This window comes from Abramis brama (genome assembly GCF_963993115.1).
Source record: "Abramis brama genome assembly, chromosome: 6".
In the NCBI taxonomy this organism is placed as follows: domain Eukaryota; kingdom Metazoa; phylum Chordata; class Actinopteri; order Cypriniformes; family Leuciscidae; genus Abramis; species Abramis brama.
The window spans coordinates 35,169,761-35,187,026 of record NC_139968.1 but is presented as its reverse complement, the minus strand read 5'-3'; the positions used below and the strand labels follow the sequence as shown (position 1 = coordinate 35,187,026).

The window sequence follows — 17,266 nt, the reverse complement described above, 5'->3', positions numbered from 1 at the left end:
CTTACAAAAATCTAAAAACAAAATAAGAGCTTCCTCATTTACCAAATCTGAATAATCTAAAAGTTCTAAGACCAGTCTAATATTGTTTGAAATATTTCTTCCCTTCATAAATCCAGACTGTGTGACAGATATGATTTCCTCCAAACATGGTTTTAACCTATTGGCGTATAGAGATGCTAACAATTTGTAATCCGAGTTAAGCAGTGTGATTGGGCGCCAGTTATCTAAATGCAAAACGTCTTTATTTGGTTTTGGAACTAGTGTTATTACTCCCTGTTTCATAGATTCTGTAAGTTCTCCATTTGCTGCACACTCACTGAACACATTCAAAATAAACTCTCTAATTTCTTCCCAAAAACATCTGTAAATCTCAAACGGTAAACCATCGGGTCCTGGGCTTTTGTTAAAAGGTGTTATTTTAATGATATCATCTAATTCTTTTAATGATATCTCCTCTTCACAAAGGTTTTTGCTGTTTATGCTTATACTAGGAATGTAAGGTTGTATCTTGTTAAAAAATAAATCACTTGAATCAGGATTAAAAGAGGATGTATATAATTTTTGGTAAAAATCTGAAACAAATTTTGAAATTATTTTGTCATCTGATATAAGAGTGTTGTCAATATACAAAGAGGAATTTTTTTTTTTTTTCGGCTTGTTTTTTTTCCAAATTGAAAAAGTATGCAGAGTTTTTTTCGCCGGCTTCTAGCCATTTGGCCCTAGATCTAATGAAGGCCCCTTTAGCCTTTTCTATATAAAATGAGTCTAATTTTTCTCTTAATAGGTATAAACTTTCTTTCTCTGCATCATTTGGATTGGCAAGACAAGTAATGCGGTTAATTTCTTTCAATATAAATTCAAATTGTAATCCTTTTGACTTTAAAAGATCTTTACTAAATGTTATAGATAGGCCTAACTTTCGACACTCATATTTAAACAATTCCCAGTTTAAAGGGTTAGTTCACCCAAAAATGAAAATTCTATCAGTAATTACTCACCCTCATGTTGTTCCAACCCCGTAAGACCTTCGTTCATCTTCGGAACACAAATTAAGATATTTTTGATTAAATCTGAGCGCTGTCTCACTCCTCCATAGGCTTCTAAGTGTTTGAAACTTGCTGGCCCAGAAAAGTTATTAAAGAGATCGTTAATATAGTCCAAGTGACTACAGTGGCTCAATCTTAAGTTTATCAAGCGACGAGAATACTTTTTGTGCGCAAAAACAAACAAAAATAACGACTTTATTCTACTATTCATTTCCTTCTCTCTGGGCCTCGAGTTAGTTTACGTAGTGTTTAAGCGTAGCGCGTCTGTGTTGCACGTCACCACGTAGGCTCACTATTGGTCGACGCTTGTCGTGTGTGATGCGTGGTGACGTGCAACACAGACGCGCTACGCTTAAACACTACGAGGCCCAGAGAGAAGGAAATGAATAGTAGCAGATTTATCCGCCTGCACAGGTTGCGTTGTGTAATCATGCACACGTTTTACTGCTAAAGCCAAGTAGCAGACATCTTCCATATGTTGCGATGAGGAAAATACATTTTATGATGAGACCGAATTGTTATAACCGATGGAAAGAGCAGTCACTTCTCAAATAGCATAGGCCTACAGGTTAATTTCCAAGAAAGTGCGTATAGGAAACACCCATCATCTTCAAGAAAAATCCCGTAGTAAGGGTTCTTAACTTTGTAATATTTAGTACCGATTTTATTCACATGAGGACAGGTTAGGTCAAGAATTGCACTTAAACGCTTAAGAGCAACTAACAACACGACTCACACAGGCGCCATCTTGGCCCCGCCTTGCCGCCTTCTTCTTCTTTGTTTCGTTTAATGGCGGGTGGCAACCAGCATTATGGTGCATTACCGCCACCTACTATGTTGGAGTGTGGGCCAGAGTTTTCCTTCCCTTGAAGAAAAATAAATAAATAAAAAATTAATAATAGTAATAATACTAATAATATTTCCTGCCCCTAAATTCTATTTATCAATCCAGTTTCTCTCAAATAACAGAATAACTTCCCTACTTCAAGATGTGATGATGTTCAAGCCTTGTCAAGATGTTCTCCTCTTTATTGTTTCTTCTGGCTATCCTTCCTGTACCCACATCTTGCTGTAATATATAGAGATGTCACCCTGTGTTTCCTGTATCCCAACTGTTCTGCCACTCCTTAATGATGTTTCGTTTGATTATTCCTTTAGCTTCAGACTTACTGAGTGGAACACACCAGACCTCCTCCTGCATCAGTGCCTGTTTTGCTAATGCAGCCACATCTTCATTTCCTTTAATCCCTCTATGTGCCGGAATCCACATAAATGTTACCTGCATGTTCATATTTTTAATTCTGTACAATGTTTCATAGATCTCATTTACTATATCTTGTCTGCTGTTAGATGTAAATGACTGCAGTGACATTAATGCAGAGCATGAGTCTGTACATAAAATAACTTTTTTTAATTTGTAATTCTTCTACCTTCTGTAATACAATTGCCAACATCTCGACTGTATACACTGATAGATGATCTGAAGTCCTTCTCTTACCGGAAACATGCAATGTAGGAATACTAAAACCAAAACCTGCTTTCCCTGTATTAGGATCCTTGGATCCATCTGTATATATTTGAACATATGTTTGATATAGTGTTTGTATTCTATCTTCCACCAGTACTGCAATATTTCCAAATCCTTTTTGACCCTGCATTTTTTCCAGGAAATATAAATCTACTGACACTGGAGGAAACAACCAAGGTGGTGTCACTGATAATGGCACTGTCGGGATATATCCACCTTGATTTAATGTCATGTCTCCAGCTATTTCCTCACATCTCCATGCAAAGCATCACCGTTTAGCTCTTTCACTCTCCCAACATGGGAGAAGTATCTTAGTTGTAGGATGTCGATCCCCAGAATGCCATTGTAAATTTATCCAGTAGTGCATCATTAACTGCTTACGTCTAATGTGCAACGGCATTTCCCCCATCTCAACCTGAAGAGCAGCCACAGGAGTTGTTTTCACAGCCCCACAGCATAGTCTTAGAGCTTGAACCACATCCAACTTCTTTAATGACGTTTTTGCTGCCGATCCATAAGCAATGCACCCGTAATCTAATACTGATCTTATCAATGCTATATACACATTTTTACTAGCAGCCCTACTTGCCCCCCATTCTGACCCTGTTAAGCATCTCATCACATTTAGTATCTTTTTACACTTGGTATTTATCCTTCTGATATGTTCATTCCATGTTAACTTATCATCAAACCACATACCCAAAAACTGGCACTTGCTCTATATCTTGCCCATACATCTTTACCTGAGCCTCAACCCCTCTCTTTCTAGTGAAAAATACTGTCTTGGTTTTCCCAATTGCAAACTTGAATCCCCATGCAATTGACCATCTCTCCACCACATTAATTGCCTCTTGTATTTTACCTTTAATATGATTAATGTTCCTTCCCCTTTTCCATAAGGCTCCATCATCAGCAAACAGTGACTGTCCGATATCCCCCTGTACCTGACACTTTCTTTACTGACATAAATTCCCCTTATTTACCCGCATAGAGGCTTCATAGAATTTCATCCGGCACTGCGTGTTCAGCTCCTCCGTCCACTCTCAGCCCCCATAACAGAAAAAAAAACAAAAAACAAAAACCCTCATTTAAATACGCTTATTTAACCCAGTATTTCCCAAATATTCTACCATTAAATTTATTATACTCCTATCTGACTTTAATACATTTTAAATTGTAACCTTAACTCCTATATTATTTAATTCCTCTCCTTTCCTTTCAACATTATATCTCCTACAGTGCATTAATACATGCTCAACTGTTTCACTAACTTCACATACCACATAAACCTGTTGGATGCTTACTTATTAAGTGCAATGTACTATTCAATCTTGTATGCCCCAATCTTAATCTTGTAATCATATTCTCTTCATACCTACTCCTACCTGATATTCGTCCCTTACCCACTGTTGACTGTATTTGATACATATGTCTACCTTTTATTTCATTATCCCAATATTGCTGCCATATTTTCAAAATATTCTTTTCAATAATTGATTTAATTTCTGACCTACTAAATAAAATCTGTATATCTACTATTTCTCGCTATTGCCTTTTTTGCTAATGCATCAGCCTCCTCATTACCTCTGTCAGGTTTCGTACAAACGAAGCAGGCAAGATGGTAAGTTTGATATTTTAATAGCAGAATGGATCGGACACAGCGTGAAAGGTGAGTAAACAGGAAGTAGATAATTGGATGAAGCTTAACTGAATGATAACAAAGTCTCTCTTTCTCTTGCAGATGATGAAGATGGACTGAAGACAGGCTGAAGAAGATCGGGATCAACGCAAGTATGCATGTAGGTGAAGTAGAGCGTATGTGTGTCATGAATAACCATGTATTGACGAGACCAGACAAAGAGTGAGTGACTGAGTGCTGAATATAAAGGTGAGCTTGTGATGGGATCCAGGTGACGGTGATTACTACTTAGAGGAGAGAGAGGAGAGTGAGTGCAGGTGTGCGCCAAGGAGGATTCTGGGGAGTGTAGTGCAGAGACAGATGAGGAAGACAGACGGTGGATGTGACAACCTCTCAACCCAATATGAGCTGGAACCCACAAAAACTTAAACTAGCATGTTTGATTGAATATAATTCTTGAATTATCTCTATTACCACATTATTAATTATATCCCAATTATATCTATTACCATATCCTGTCTTGTTTCTGACTTCATCTCCTTCAAACTTTTAAGAGCTGAACTACAATATGAACTGCCTTTTATTTTTACTTTTATAATAATATTACAACCTTGGATATTTTAACTTCCCTAATCCACCTTTTTGCCATAATTATTGCAAACATCTCTCCAGTATACACCGATAAACAATCTGATATCCTTTTATTCTTATACACTTTAACCTTTAGAATAATGAATGCAGAACCCACATGACCAGTTTTTCGAATCTTTTGAAGCATCTGTAAAAATGTGCATATATTCCCCATATCTTGACCCAATATACTCCCTTACATTATATACTTCTGTTTCATATGAACCCACCCTTTGTCTTTTTTCTAATAAACTTAAATCTACTTCTGGTTGGGGCATAACATATAATGGTACTGGAGATAAAGGAATTATTGGAGCATATCCAACCTCCTCCAATCTCATATCTCTAACTAATTTCCCCACACTCCATCCAAAACTATTACACTCTCTCTTCTCATGTTCCCAACTAGGACTCATTACTTTTCTTGTTGGATGATCCTCACTCTGTCCCAGTGGCGGCTGGTGCTAAAAAAATTTGGGGGGGCGCGACAAACTGAATTATTAATCCAGGACTGAATGTAGGTTTATTGTTAAATAACAATATATAACAGTTATAATAATGTAGATATCATTAGCCTAAAGTTTAGCTAAAAACTTCAGGGTTGGGAAATAGCCAATTGCCAAATAAATCTGCATTTTTGGGCTAAATGGCGATGTAGCCTATGGTATAATCTGAGTATTTAATTATTATTTTTCTATTTGAATAAAAAAAACTGTATTTAATAATTAAAAAAAAGTAATATCCTGATCAATATTGTCCTACAAACAATGTTCATATTGAAGGTTATAAAAACAAACATAGTGTAACCTTGCTGTCTATCTGCAGTCTATCCAAAAAAGGGGTCAAATCACATTACATTCTAACATTGCAACATTACAATCTAAAAACAAAATAATGCTTTTTAAAGAAGTAGTTAAATTTACTAAACTTAAAATAAATAAAAAATAAAATAAAAACAAAGCTAATATCATAAAAATACACATGGAGGTTTGAAATTCTCTAGCACATTTATGTTCACCAACAACAACAAATATTCAACAACAAATATTTTAGCTAAATATATTTATAATTTAGTGCTAATGTATATTTTAGTCAGAATAATTGCGCTCCTATTCCATTGCGCTCCGTCTGTTCGGCGCGCATGCACGCGGCGGCGCTCGTTCACGGAAGTATAGCTTGCAGAAAGCTCGTTCACTCATGACAGAAAACTGGAAATATTGACTTTCTAACATTTACAGATGGAGAATATGTCCATGAAATGTAAGTTATGCACTGAGGAAATTATTGGATGTCACTTCAGCTTATGGCTAAATATTATTAGAGGTATATTTGTTTCCACCAATCGCTGCACAAGTGAAGTTTACGTATGATGACGAAAGCGTAAATACAATGACGCTGGTAGTGATGATTCTGTCTGACCAATCAGTGATCTGCAGTGTTTTCGCGTCACATTTTAGTATCGGTACGGTACGCTTGGAACCTCAACAGAGGTGGTACCATTTAAAGCGAGCCGAAGCGAGCCGTACCGTACCGTACCATGCAGTGGAAATGCGCCAAAAGTGAGCCGTACCGAACCGAGCCGTACCGTACCATGCAGTGGAAAAGCGCCAAAGCGTGCCGTACCGAACCGAGCCGTACCGTACCATGCAGTGGAAAAGCGCCAAAGCGTGCCGTACCGAACCGAGCCGTACCGTACCATGCAGTGGAAAAGCGCCAAAGCGTGCCGTACCGAACCGAGCCGTACCGTACCATGCAGTGGAAAAGCGCCAAAGCGTGCCGTACCGAACCGAGCCGTACCGTACCATGCAGTGGAAAAGCGCCATATGGGAACACTCTGGGCGATTCTCAGTCAGAGTGAAATCGCCCAAAAAGAGGCGGTACTCCACAGAACGTGACTTGGCGCTGATTGGACTATATCCAGAGGCAGAACAACAGTGAGTGACTGCTAGCGTAACTCTGTGGTTGAATGAGATTGTGATTGAAAAAGTCCCTTTCACACTTTGGTGGTGGTGGTGCGTCGCCCGATCGCCCTAATGAAGAAACCGCCGCTGCTCTGTCCTCTCAAATTTGCCCAATAAGATGCCATTAATTGCTGTCTTCTTATCTGCAAAGGCATTTCTGTAGGTCTTCTTCTTCTTCTAATGGAGTTTTATGGCGGTTGGCAAACCAACTTTTGGTGCATTACCGCCACCAACTGGACTGGAGTGTGAAGCACTAATAAGCGTTTAGAAATTAACAACTTAAACAATAGAGTGAAGAAAAATCTCTCTCTCTCTCTCTCTCTCTCTCTCTCTCTCTCTCTCTCTCTCTCTCTATATATATATATATAATTTAAATGTTATATTATTTTAAACCAATTACTTTAAATTTTCCAGTCTACTCCTATTGCTTTAATATATTTCATAATAACGCTATATTTTATCTTGTTCTGCATGCATTTTCAATAGGCTTTCCATATTAAACGATACAACACCCAATTTCTTACTTCCTTCATAAGTTCTAACCTTTCTTTTACATATTTTATACATTTTATTAAAACATGTTCAATTGTTTCTGCCTGATCACAATAATTACATTTAAATGTAAATGTGGTATATATACTGCTGCTCCCGTCTTTCCTGTATTTGGATCTTTTGAGCCGTCTGTAAATATTTTAATACTATTATTATTATACTTGAGACCTAAATATTGTTGTAACAAATCGTTCATCCCAAACAAACATCAACCTACACAAAATTACATACAATACAAAACATTTAAAATAGACAATTATGCCAAAACTTTCTCATAGATGACTGGTATCGCACCACACTTTGCTTAGGGTTTGACAACAGCATAATTATAGCATTCTGAGAACCAGCCGGCATCTAATCAAATTTCTCATTAAAGCCATAAAGGTTTTCACTCTTGACATACAAAATAGATCACTTGCACTGCTCCACCTCGGTTTCTTTAATATAGTCCTCATACAATCATTGTAGGCAACCTTAAGTTTACATATACTTACTTTTTTAAATTAACCCACAAAGGAGCAGTATAAAAAGAAGTACAGTATGCTCTAAAATATATATACACATACTTGCACACCCATATATACATACACACATAGCCTACATATATACAGATATACATACTCACATATATATGCAAGAGAAAATAACTCAAAATCTATAATCTAGCCCATATAATGTGATCTAATCCTGTATTTCTTAGAAAATGAAAGAGAGCGTCACTCCCTTATTTTCTCATTCCTTCCCAAAATCCCAAATTCCATCCACGTTCTAATCCGTACATCTTGTCACTTAAAATGATCCTCTCTGCACTTTATTTATTACACCCCAAAATGACATGCTCAACATTTTCTGGTACATTACATCTGTCACATTTATCAGAAACACATTTTGTATGTTGTAATAGTGTTTCCCTTTGTTATCTGTGTCCCACTTCTTCTCTTCTTCTGCCACAAATCCCTCACTACCTTTTTGATTAATGGTGTACAATTCACATTTTACCCTGAAAGTCGGTGCCGGTACCCAACTGTACCCTTTTTCAGTACTTTAGGAATTTTTACCTCAATAACTGTAAATAAAGTCATTTGTAGAAGTGTTATTGACATTATGCCAGAGCTGCCTTGGTTGCTGTCTGCTGTTGTCTGTAATGCTTGAATATTAATAAAATCAACAATTTTAGCAATAAAATAAAATATTTTCTATGAAATGTTTTGTTTTCCACAAATTCTGTGTTGTGGAGCAATCAAATTAAGACAAAACATTAATTTAATTGATTTTATATGAATTTTTTTTTTTTTGTCAAACAACTGAGCTTTATACTGTTAAAATTACAACATAGAAGAAAAAGTGGGATTATTCCTTAAAAAAAATATTTTTGATGATAATTTACTATTATTATTAGTGTTAGTATTATTATTAAATGTACATATCTAAATTCTACTGTACAACTGTAATACATTATCACGTTAAACCAAACGTTTATTTTGACGGGTTGTGGTGAAGACCTTTGAATTTCCATGTGTTAATGATTTAACCACCAGGGTTTGAAATGAATGTGTGTAGCAGGTATTGAGAAGAGAATATTATTGTTATGATTGGTTATTTCATTGGTTCAGGTAGTTTGTTATGGTGCAGTACCGAAATACTCCAGCAGAGTGTGGGGCGAGCATGGAGAGTTATTATCAGGCACATGGTTCCCTTCCCCCACTCATAATACAGAGATTGAGGGAAACACAAAAAGTGTCTGTCTGTATTTGAACATTTCTATGTTCCCCTTTTAAGGGAGACTACGTGTGTGTGTGTGTGTGTGTGTGTGTGTGTGTGTGTGTGTGTGTGTGTGTGTGTGTGTGTGTGTGTCACTCATTCACACAGAGACACTCAGAACATGATTCGTATTTAAATACTCTTACTCTCGCGCTTAGATGTGGTCTCACTTCTCAGGAACTGAAATTTGCCACAGATTGATTTAATGTGAATAGGTAGGCTACTCGGTTCTACCGACATACCCAATTCTATTCATCTGATTGATTTTTGAAGGCAGAATAGATGTATCCTACACTGCTTTTGATTTCCCACAATCCTGTGCTTTCCATTCTGTGACAGTCAAGCGTGCCGCACAAACCCTGATAAGTGAAGCCAAAGCGTCTCGATCGCCCCCCCCCGGTGACTGGTCCTAGTATAGGTCATAAACCCCGCCCTCTCCATGTTCATTAATGGGACGTGAGACAAACTAAACAATTAAATTACACTTCAAATATCTTTTTTTTCCAAATATCTCAAAGATGGTTTCTGTCATTTGCTGTAGTTTTTATCACGCTGATGTAAGTTCAAGTGTTTGGTTTTAAAATAAGTTTGTTTTTAGTTAGTTACTCGATGCTGTAAAAACTGTGGTGTGACGTCATGATTGACAGGTTATATATTAACTTAGTTTTCACGAAATCAGTTTTGTGAGCGGCCTTCATACACAAACACTGCCTGCAAAGTCATTGTCTGATAGGGCAGCGAGTCAACAAGTCACTGCCTACGTTTTATGATGCAGCCATTGAGAGCGGTTCGCTCATATCTGTTCTCTTTCAGCTCAGCCTATAGTAAGAGTTGTGGGCGTGGCTACTGTAGCTGGGCAGAGCCAGAGGGGGTTTAGCCGGTGTGGGAGAGTCTATATTGACCTCTGAATCTCACTTGACTGTTGTTAGGCTTAGGGTTAGTGTTATGGATTCAGTATTTTTTGTATGTGAAGCTGTTCTGTGAGGGCATTAACTGTGAGGTTCATAAAAAGCAGCTGATTTTATTTCAGCTGATGACCCCTAAATGCTAATTTACCAACAAAAGGGTGAATGTTTGTTGCAGAGTGAGCACTGAAGATAGCAATGTGCTGAAACGTTTGCTCATGTTCATTTGTTTTAAATTCACTTTGCACGTTTTGCACTATGCACTACAGAAAAAAAATAAATAAAAATTAATAGACTTCTGTAGTCTGTACTGAATTCAGTGTGCGGCCAGACACCTTCTTGCTCGTCTTCATAAATAGCAGGGCAGGAAGAAACTCTTCACCTTAACACACATACACTGAACACACACTCTCACCTAGAGCTGATGGTCCAGATAAAAAAAAAAAAAAAAAAAACCTTTCTCAAGTACACCAACCAAGGTTTCAGTTTGACTCAGAAGATGAACTTCAATAAAACTTGTACTATGAGATCAGACACGGTTTTAACTGTTTACTTTGGTTTTTAAATACACTAAAATTGAGAAGTGAATAAATATACATAACCATCTTAAAATCACTAGAATTTGAAGAGTTCACTAGATATTCTTCTACTTTTGCCATTTAACACAGTCAGACAACTACTTTTCAAACAGTATGTTAAATGATAAGAAATAAAGAATATTTCACAAATTAAGAACAATTTAAGTCTTAATAAGGCCAGATGAACTATAACATTATATCATGTGCAAATGCAGCGTGTGAAACTAGGAGGGACAAAGGGTTGTGGGAGGATTCACACGTATAGACTGAGTGTTCAGCAGAGTTTCATCAGACACTGATCAACTGAAGAAAATGTTTCACGTGTTTGTTTTATTCTGTTTGTGCTGCTGGAGTCTGATTGGTAAGTAAAATTGTGTTTTTTTTTTTGTTTGTTTTTTAAATTTAGAGTAACACACTGGCGGCTACATGCTCAGTAAAAAGGTTCAAAAGCTGTTTTTAGAAACCTGTTTGCTTTGAGTTCATATCTGGGTTAATAATGGATTAATTTTATTAATTGAAATACGTAGCCTGGAATATTTAGTATGAAAATCAGATGTATTACTGTGTGTTTGGTTATGTACTTGTTTAAACTGACATTTGTGAAATCAGTAATAAGGGTAGCAAACACACGATGAAGGAGCCTAGATTGTTACATGTGTTCTTAATCTGGGCCTGGTTATCTGTCCTTTATTCAAAAATGATGCTGCCATATTAGTCCATTAACTAATGGATCTAACTATCCCCCTTTATATATTTCCATGCAATCACTTAAGCGCTGGTGCAATGTTTTCTCTCTCTGCTTGATTCTGTCAATCTCTCTCTAACAAAAGTGGTTTATAAAGACATTTTACACATTTATTTTTCTTTTCTGCAAGAGCAACTGATGTCAGAGAGAAGTTTCTGGTAGTCAGTAAAAAAGGAAATTGAATATTAACATTGTTGCTGTTTAATTGCAATGGTGAATCCAACGCTGTGGACAAAATAAACTGTAGATTTTAAATTTAAATTTAAATCCCAGGTTAGAATTATAATTCGTGATTTGTTCATCTGTGTTTAACATTAAGTGATGCGACAAACTCTACGTGGTTGTTAATTTAGTTTTGGGTATCTGCCGCTGTTCTGGATGTGCTCAACTTGTAAACTATAAAAACTACATCTGATTTCAGGCTTTGTAAACCATCAGAAACCTTAATCTGTGTAAATCTGTTTGTTCATCAGGTGTGTTTGGAGATTCAGTGTCAGTGATGGAGGGAGATTCTGTCACTCTAAACACTGATCTTACTGAAATACATGAAGATCATGATATACTGTGGACATTTGGAGCTGAAAAGTCTCTAATCATATTTAGAATAAAAAAAAAGCAGCAAATCTCCTCCACAAATGACAATGTTCCTGATGGGACATTCAGAGACAGACTGAAGCTGGACGATCAAACTGGATCTCTGACCATCACAAACACCACAACTGAACATGCTGGAGTTTATCAACTAGAGATAAATAGAGCGAAAAAATCATCAAAAACATTCAATGTTTCTGTCTATGGTGAGTAGAGATGTCATTTCTCTAAACATGCACATATTCTATTTACATACATTCATAGATTAAATAATTGTATAGCTTGAGCTGACAGAAACATTCAGTGACCGTTAACACACTAAACACTCACTCCACACAAACTACAATTCACAACACCTAAAATAGACTGATTGTTAATATTTCTCTCTATTCTCTCATGTTTTCCAGCTCGTCTGCCTGTTCCTCTCATCAGCAGTAACTCTTCACAATGTTCTTCATCATCATCATCATCATCATCATCAAATTGTTCATTGGTGTGTTCATCAGTGTTGAATGTGTGTGATGCGACTCTCTCCTGGTACGCAGGAATCAGTGTATTGTCCAGCATCAGTGTGTGTGATCTCAGCATCAGTCTCTCTCTACCTCTGGAGGTGGAATATCAGGATAAAAACACCTACAGCTGTGTGCTGAACAATCCCATCAGCAACCAGACCACACATCTGGACATCAACACACTCTGTCACACATGTGCAGGTACCACAGCACTGATGATATATGTGTGTGTGTGTGTGTGTGTGTGTGTACAGATTCACTCACACTAATGACTCTCTCCTTCAGTTCCTCCAGTCTCAGTGTCTCTGATAGTGTTGATCTCTGCTGGATCTCTGATGATTGTAGTTGCAGTCGGGATCTTCTGGATCTGCAAAAAAAGAAAAGAAAGAAAAACAGACACAGAAGGCAAGAGTTACAAACTGACTTTAACAAGTATTATAACAATAGATTATAAATAGTCTACTATATTTTAGTAGATTGATAGCCCTTTTAGCCCTAAATTATAATTTAAACAATTAGTTTCATAACTTTGTAGTCAACACCTTCTAGATAAATATAAAACGAAACCCAAATTATAAGTGTAGTGATTGTGTTTGGCAATTTCTGTAGATTACATTCATCAGAATACATGTCTTTGTGTAATGACACTAAATGTCGATCTTTACTGGGTTTCATAAATTATGTGTAAAGAATGTCTCTCTTAATGTAATGACGAACACACACTCTGTTCGTAACTTTTTTTCTGTGTGAAAAAGGCCTAATGACAAATTCAATTTGTTGATGCCTTATTTAAAAATGGCAGTGTTAAACATTTAATGAAATGTGCAATGCATTATTTCTGACAGTCCTAATAATAACACATATGTTGTGAAGAATCAGATGTCAGGGTTGAGTTTTGTAGTTTAAATGCATCTATTATTGTTGTTGAAACAGTTGAGACTCGCGAAGACGAGATCACTTACGCTGAACCAGCGTTCAACAAAAGAAATGCCCAGAAATCGGTAAGACTATTTATTTTTTGTTGAGTGTGTTTGTATCATTTCATCAGTGTTTTTGTCTGCATAATCATCCATCACATCACACATAACAGCACCATATCAGATATTTACAAGAGCCATGAGAGCATCATTCCACGCAAGAAACACTTATGTTACTTAGAGAAAAATAACCCTATGTATCACATTGCAATCTTTAGGATGAACCTACCACATTCATTATTATTTTCTTCTTTTATGTGTTTTTTACAGAAAGTAAAAGAGGATGATCATGTGGTTTATGCACCAATTACAATGAAGTATCAAGACCCAACCATGTGACCTGTGACAACCTTCAAGCCTGAGTCTGTGGTTGAGCTTTTGGTGAGAATCAATCATTGTTTTAAAGTGTGGATTCATGAAATGGTCTCCTAAAACCTGCCAAAGAACTTGACTTGTATTACAAGGACATTTAACAAATGATCTCAATCGTTTGGCCCATTGGATAATTTTATGTTTGGCTCTTAAAGTATTAAAGAGATCATGTGTGTAGGTCTCATAAAAAAAAAAACATAGATGGAAAACACTCATCAAAAGGTGAGAGCCTGCTGTGGTCTCAATCAATGTGGTTTGATCTGCCGGGTGGATGGAGAGCTTGCTCATGAGTGTTTCTGCTGCTAGACGTGTGTGTTTGATGTCAGTTTGAGTGCATCTGATATGAATAGTGTGTCTCTAAATAGCAAGTGGTTGAAGGACTTTTTCCATTCCTTCTACACATTAAACCGTTTGACCTCTGCTCTACAGAAAACCTGCTTTAAAAATACTGAGCTCAGCATTTCAAGCTGGTGTTTGACAAAAGGCCTTAAATTATACAGAGATATTAATATCATATATAAATATCATATAAAATATCATATACTTTGTGTGTAAATGCATCATGATCTTATACTCATGCTGTGACCCTACACTTCCTTATGAAAATAAATATCTTGACACCTTTTTGATACCTTGATAGGTCATTTCCTGTTTTTTCTGTCAATGTGTTGGAGTCATTTTAAGAATAAATGCAATGTATGACTTTGTAAATGTAAAAAATTTCTTTAGTTTTCATCAGTTTTGATGAGAAACTAACTAAAAGCAGCAATGCTACAGTTTGGCATGGAGGTGGGTGAACCAACATCTTATTTCATGATATGAGTAAATTAATATTTTTTATGTAATTTTATATAACAATAAAGTTATTTCATTAAATTATTTATCTTTTATCTTTAAAATATACAATGATGCACATTACAATAAATATGACAAATACAATATAAGAAAGATACAAATGAAATAAACAGTGCTTTAAATGTTGTTGTTCGATTATCAATGACACAGACAGCAGCAGGTTTATTAGACTGCCGTCTCTTTAAGACCTGATGCACGGATCCAATACATTAGAACACACCCGATTTATTTCTCAAAAAAGTAATTTGCGTTACTTGTAATGCGTTACCCCCAGCACTGTGCACAATATTGTGGTGTTGTTGAGATGCAAGACCCATCAGACGAGTTTAAGGGTAGTAGAGAAGTTTTATTGAGGATTACAGAGAGGTGGAAAAAAAAATCTGTGTCTTTCTCCCCTCATCTGTTTTTGCTCATTCCCTACTCCCATTAAAAAGTGTTTTAATGCACAAAAAGTGTTAACAGAGTGCTTAAATTGAGTAGACTAGCTGAATCTTGCACATAAGCACAATTACACACAGAGACATGCATGAAGAAGTGCAGGATATTACATTGTAAGCTCGTGCTCGATCGGCCCAAAACAGGTGTTGTGGCGAATTTCGACACCCTGCCAAATTATTACCCCCCTTTAAAATTATAACCTTTTATTAGAAAACGTTCACGCTGATTTTGCTCAAATATAAATAAATACAAGTATAAATCTGTTGTGTTGTGTCATTATACTTTGCTCTCAAACTGTGTTTGTCATGTTTACAGCACATGTGAAGAACTTTTTTTTTCTTCGTAATTGATTCTGATTGGGGTTTTTTTTTCTGTAGGCCTACTTTAAAAACAAAGAAAGACAGAAAATGAGAAGTGAATAAATGATTAGAAAAGTATTGTAAAGCTCCGAGAGGCTCTTTTCAGTCTGTCATCTATAAATTAAGTTTGCCTTCATCATAATGTACAGGCCAGCCTTGTTAACACCCCAACACAACGTAACGAGTGGACCTCTTCCCTCTAACATATTCACATCTCTCGACCCACTTTTGTAATTTGCACAGGAAAAGGCTGGTTGCTCTTAAACAGGTTACCGCCCTGTGGAGTTCCCCCTCTGCCACAAACTGCTTTTCACAAGTTCACACTTACATACAATTAGAGAGGGTGAAGTTTATTGCGTATTTGGCATGCTGTCCGGGGGGAGGGCTCCGAGCTCGGAGTTCGGCCCAAACCCAGAGTAATCCCCCCCGTACGTAAATGGTTATGGCTAGAAGTGTGGAGAAGGGGTATATATATACAGTGAGGAAAATAAGTATTTGAACACCCTGCTATTTTGCAAGTTCTCCCACTTGGAAATCATGGAGGGGTCTGAAATTGTCATCGTAGGTGCATGTCCACTGTGAGAGACATAATCTAAAAAAAAAAATCCAGAAATCAAAATATATGATTTTTTAACTATTTATTTGTATGATAGAGCTGCAAACAAGTATTTGAACACCTGTCTATCAGCTAGAATTCTGACCCTCAAAGACCTGTTAGTCTGCCTTTAAAATGTCCACCTCCACTCCATTTATTATCCTAAATTAGATGCACCTGTTTGAGGTCGTTAGCTGCATAAAGACACCTGTCCACCCCATACAATCAGTAAGAATCCAACTACTAACATGGCCAAGACCAAAGAGCTGTCCAAAGACACTAGAGACAAAATTGTACACCTCCACAAGGCTGGAAAGGGCTACGGGGAAATTGCCAAGCAGCTTGGTGAAAAAAGGTCCACTGTTGGAGCAATCATTAGAAAATGGAAGAAGCTAAACATGACTGTCAATCTCCCTCGGACTGGGGCTCCATGCAAGATCTCACCTCGTGGGGTCTCAATGATCCTAAGAAAGGTGAGAAATCAGCCCAGAACTACACGGGAGGAGCTGGTCAATGACCTGAAAAGAGCTGGGATCACCGTTTCCAAGGTTACTGTTGGTAATACACTAAGACGTCATGGTTTGAAATCATGCATGGCACGGAAGGTTCCCCTGCTTAAACCAGCACATGTCAAGACCCTTCTTAAGTTTGCAAATGACCATTTGGATGATCCAGAGGAGTCATGGGAGAAAGTCATGTGGTCAGATGAGACCAAAATAGAACTTTTTGGTCATAATTCCACTAAACGTGTTTGGAGGAAGAAGAATGATGAGTACCATCCCAAGAACACCATCCCTACTGTGAAGCATGGGGGTGGTAGCATCATGCTTTGGGGGTGTTTTTCTGCACATGGGACAGGGCGACTGCACTGTATTAAGGAGAGGATGACCGGGGCCATGTATTGCGAGATTTTGGGGAACAACCTCCTTCCCTCAGTTAGAGCATTGAAGATGGGTCGAGGCTGGGTCTTCCAAAATGACAATGACCCGAAGCACACAGCCAGGATAACCAAGGAATGGCTCTGTAAGAAGCATATCAAGATTCTGGCGTGGCCTAGCCAGTCTCCAGACCTAAACACAAAAGAGAATCTTTGGAGGGAGCTCAAACTCTGTGTTTCTCAGCGACAGCCCAGAAACCTGACTGATCTAGAGAAGATCTGTGTGGAGGAGTGGGCCAAAATCCCTCCTGCAGTGTGTGCAAACCTGGTGAAAAACTACAGGAA

At 37.3% G+C, this 17,266-nt stretch overlaps 1 protein-coding gene across 1 annotated transcript; it reads left to right on the top strand.

Moving 5' to 3' along the window:
• The first annotated feature begins 10,861 nt into the window (after positions 1–10,861).
• LOC311084663 (SLAM family member 9-like) lies at positions 10,862–14,423 on the top strand. Its single transcript, XM_084116847.1, has 6 exons — positions 10,862–10,961; positions 11,819–12,142; positions 12,344–12,649; positions 12,734–12,853; positions 13,382–13,449; positions 13,696–14,423. Exons 1-6 carry the CDS (start codon positions 10,913–10,915, stop codon positions 13,762–13,764), a joined length of 936 nt encoding a protein of 311 aa, XP_083972973.1. The 5' UTR covers positions 10,862–10,912; the 3' UTR covers positions 13,765–14,423.
• Positions 14,424–17,266: the final 2,843 nt, after the last annotated feature.

Bases quoted from the DNA above. Each gene is read 5' to 3' on its own strand.
- LOC311084663 (XM_084116847.1), top strand. From the start codon at position 10,913: ATGTTTCACGTGTTTGTTTTATTCTGTTTGTGCTGCTGGAGTCTGATT. The intron at 12,854-13,381 runs GCAAGAGTTACA...TTGTTGAAACAG, and splicing joins AAGAAAAACAGACACAGAAG to TTGAGACTCGCGAAGACGAG. The intron at 13,450-13,695 runs GTAAGACTATTT...TGTTTTTTACAG, and splicing joins AAAGAAATGCCCAGAAATCG to AAAGTAAAAGAGGATGATCA.